This window comes from Setaria viridis, chromosome 2 (genome assembly GCF_005286985.2).
Source record: "Setaria viridis chromosome 2, Setaria_viridis_v4.0, whole genome shotgun sequence".
NCBI lineage: Eukaryota > Viridiplantae > Streptophyta > Magnoliopsida > Poales > Poaceae > Setaria > Setaria viridis.
In genome coordinates this window covers 1073735-1077200 of record NC_048264.2, presented here as the reverse complement: position 1 = coordinate 1077200, position 3466 = coordinate 1073735, and the positions used below count along the sequence as shown (strand labels likewise).

Sequence of the window (3466 nt, the reverse complement as noted above, 5' to 3'; positions counted from 1 at the left end):
GATTCCACACTCAAATCCTATTGGCTCCAGCATTTTTTGCATTTAATAAAAAAGAATGGCATGAAATTACCTTGTTGACTTTATGCCTTAATTTATTTTGCAGCACTAGTGTCTTGAGAGTTGAGACGGATATCAAGGCATCTGGCAAGTATATGGTAATTGTGTACCAACCATGAAGTCAGGAACAGCCTAGTCTTAGGGCAGAAATTCAGCTGATGCAATTGGCTAATCATATGTTAATGTAAGATTTTGTATAATGCGTGGGTTGTATTGCTTGAACCCCGTGGGCTGATTATATATGAGGACATGGCTTGGAGGGCAAGTAACCTCTCTTAGAGATAAGGAAGATTATCCTGGAATTACAATCAATCCTAAACTAACCACATCTGGAGTTGCCTAATATACTCTAACAGTTAATGATAGAACAAGACCTCTCAGACACGCTAAAACTATTTTAAAGGAGGAGAAAATTACAAGTCTCCAATTTAATGCAACATGTATATTTATTTCTTCTTAAAATAATGATGCATAGCTCTCCTTCCCGTTTGATACAAAAACAAATTAAACTAACCATGTAAACCAACAATCTAAATTTAAAAACACTGCAGAAAACTCCCAAATAATTACCCTGCATAGATTGCCCTAGTTCCACCTCGAAACAGATCAGAAACAGACTAATATACCACTACAAGATTGGAGAATTACCTCACCTGTGAGTTTTCCTCACCCCCTCAACAAAGAAAAAAAAAGAAAGTCATGCCCTCACTACTTCTCTAGCAAAGACATGCATGCACAAACCTGGAGGGAAAAACAAAGAGAACCTGTGAAATGAACTGTAACATAGGTTGAAATCAATGCATACCACCAATATATAACCGACACAGGCCACTTACAAAAACATGGTAAATGAGTTAATGAGAGGTAGGGTTAAAACAAATTGTAGAATTAAGTGAGATTGCTTACATTACATCTGTGGTGAAGCAAGTAATCTTGACACAGGTTACCACAAAAGTTCCACAAATGGTCAAGTTGGTACATTGTATGAAACAAGATTAGCTTCTACATAGCATATAATATATCCTCATGTTCTCACCAGAGAGATTTATTTTGCATGGATGCCAAAGGGATTAGAAAGCAACATGCTTGACGCAAATATGATATGTGCAATTATTTCAATGATAACCATGTGGAGAAATACAAATGGTGGACACCCCCAACTAGCTCTTCTCTGGTTATAACAGAATATATCAGTCTATTGACAAATTACAATATTCTACGAACAGAGACACTAAATATCAAAATGCTGCAGACAAGTGACTAATCAAGTCCCATTAAAATGGTGTAGCCTATATGCGACCGGGCATGAAACCCAACAAAGGGGTCAGCTGTTGATAAATCATGTGCTTGTGCTTCATCGATCACAGGGGCAATCAGCCCAGATTGACCTTCACGATACACAAAATCAAACTGTACACCCCTAGAAGCCCTATTTTTTGTATGTAGACGCTCATGCTGTTTCTCAATCCACTCAGTGCTAAGCTTTATTCCTTTTTGTAACTCAAGAACCATTGATTCTAGCACTTTTGCATTCAGTACAAAGAACTTGGCAAACTTAGCATGGGACTTGTTGCCTCGATAGCTTAACAACACAACTTTCTTCAGGCGAATATCATGGGTCCTGACAAAATTCTGGTATTCACGGCTACATCCATTTTGGTACCCCGCCAATACTATCTGGAAAAGGAAATTGAACATAAACATGGTTAAGCTATCTTTTAGTACAACATAATCTTTTAGTACAAGTATGGATGCAATTGCAAGCGACAAAAGAATTAACACCCAATTGCACGCGAGGCAGGTTTAGTCACCTCGATGTACAACTTCTCCAAGCAGGGAAAGCATTTCATAAAGTTAATAACCACATCCAAACTAATTTCCTTATTCAGTAAAGCTAAAATCTTCACACTGGGTGCCACCGTCATGAAGCTAACAAGGCGCGGTCCCTGAGTTAAGCACAGAATGCAAAGGAGGGTAACACCATGATCAGTAAGGGGTTTTAGCATTCCTCATGTAGGTGAAAGTAAGAATGAGAAGGAGGCAGATAAACCTGAAAAACTGTGGTGCCAATCTCAACCGTGGAGAGGTTACCATAGAGTGGCCCCAAAATATTCAATTTTGGAGCCGAAATAACCGAGATGTTCATTCTCTTGGCATACCCAGATCTAGATGCATAAGGAAAAATAAGCAATCTTTCTAGATAGGGAGCGTCCTCCAGGATGAGATGTTGCAATCTGCCACCAGTACTGAGATGGTGCAACCAGTCATCGGATGGGCCCGGGAACACACCAATGCTTAAAAGAGTGCGAGACATGATTCGGACTCGAGAGTAGCCGCTGTTGTCAGACAGCAGCAAGCTCTGCAGGGCAGGGCAGCCGCCGAGCAAGGCCTGCAGAGAGCTCTCCGAGATCGTGGCGTCCATAAGGCTCAGCTGCTTGAGAACCGGCAAGTGCAGAGCGCCGGCGTTTCCCACCGGGAAGCTGCAGCCGGCGAACTTGGCAACGCGAAGAGTCGAAGAGAAGCGTTGCACCGATGCCGGGAGCTGCGGCCGCGGTGGCAGGGAACTGAATCCGTAGTGGAACTCGAGCTCCTCGAGGTTGTCGAGGGCGGGGGAACGGAGCCAGCCGTCGAGGACCGCGGCGGGGCAGCGGTCATGTAGCTCGAGATGCTGCAATTCGGTGCAGAAGCGGCGGCCAGGGCCCCGATGCGCGGAGAGCATCCACGTGATCTCGCTGGCGGAGACGCGCACGCACCTGCTGTACTTGAAGGAGGTGAGCCGGACGAGGTCGAGGTTGAGAGGGGCGGAGCGCCAGATGTGACGCCACCGGGAGGAGAGCACCTGCGTGCGGGCGCCGTCCCTGGTGGGGAGGAGCGTGACGATGTCGCCGAGGACGGCGTCGGGGAGGCGGCTGATGCGGTCGGTGAGTTCTTCCTCTTCCTCGTCTTCCAGACTTCTCCTCTGCTTGCTCCTGGCGACTGTCTCCATGGCGTAGACGCCGGCGCCGATGGGGATCGGGGAGGTGCGCCGCCGGCGAGGACGGCGATTGGGGTTTTTCTGCTTTGGTGCGTTGGTTCAAGATTACTTTTTTTTCATAATGGCGTCGGTTGAGATTGACGCAGAGAAAGAAAAGGTGCGGGCCCGCTAGAGATAAACCAATAGTACTTTTAAAAGATTTTATTACCAGTTGGCTTCCAAATTCCAAGTTGGGAGTTCCTCGGACTCTTGGAGTGTTTTAGGTAGAAATTTTGGAAAGCCCATGATCTCAAACACAAAAGATTTTGAATCTTGACCGAAGCTTTTGATCTTGGCTCCCAACTGAATCTTTTGTATCCCCATTGAGTGTGTGACGTGAAAAGAAAAATGACTGCACCAGGGATCAACACGACATCAAGAACCATCGAGTTGGCT

At 45.2% G+C, this 3466-nt stretch overlaps 1 protein-coding gene across 1 annotated transcript; it reads right to left on the bottom strand.

Annotated features, from left to right (window-relative positions):
* Window positions 1-1317: 1317 nt before the first annotated feature.
* On the bottom strand, window positions 1318-3163 carry LOC117842630 (F-box/FBD/LRR-repeat protein At5g44980). The gene is made up of 4 exons (XM_072291720.1): window positions 2820-3163; window positions 2086-2291; window positions 1869-1993; window positions 1318-1734 (listed from the first exon to the last, which is right to left on the bottom strand). Exons 1-4 carry the CDS (start codon window positions 3041-3043, stop codon window positions 1318-1320), a joined length of 972 nt encoding a protein of 323 aa, XP_072147821.1. The 5' UTR covers window positions 3044-3163.
* Between the last annotated feature and the right edge of the window lie 303 nt (window positions 3164-3466).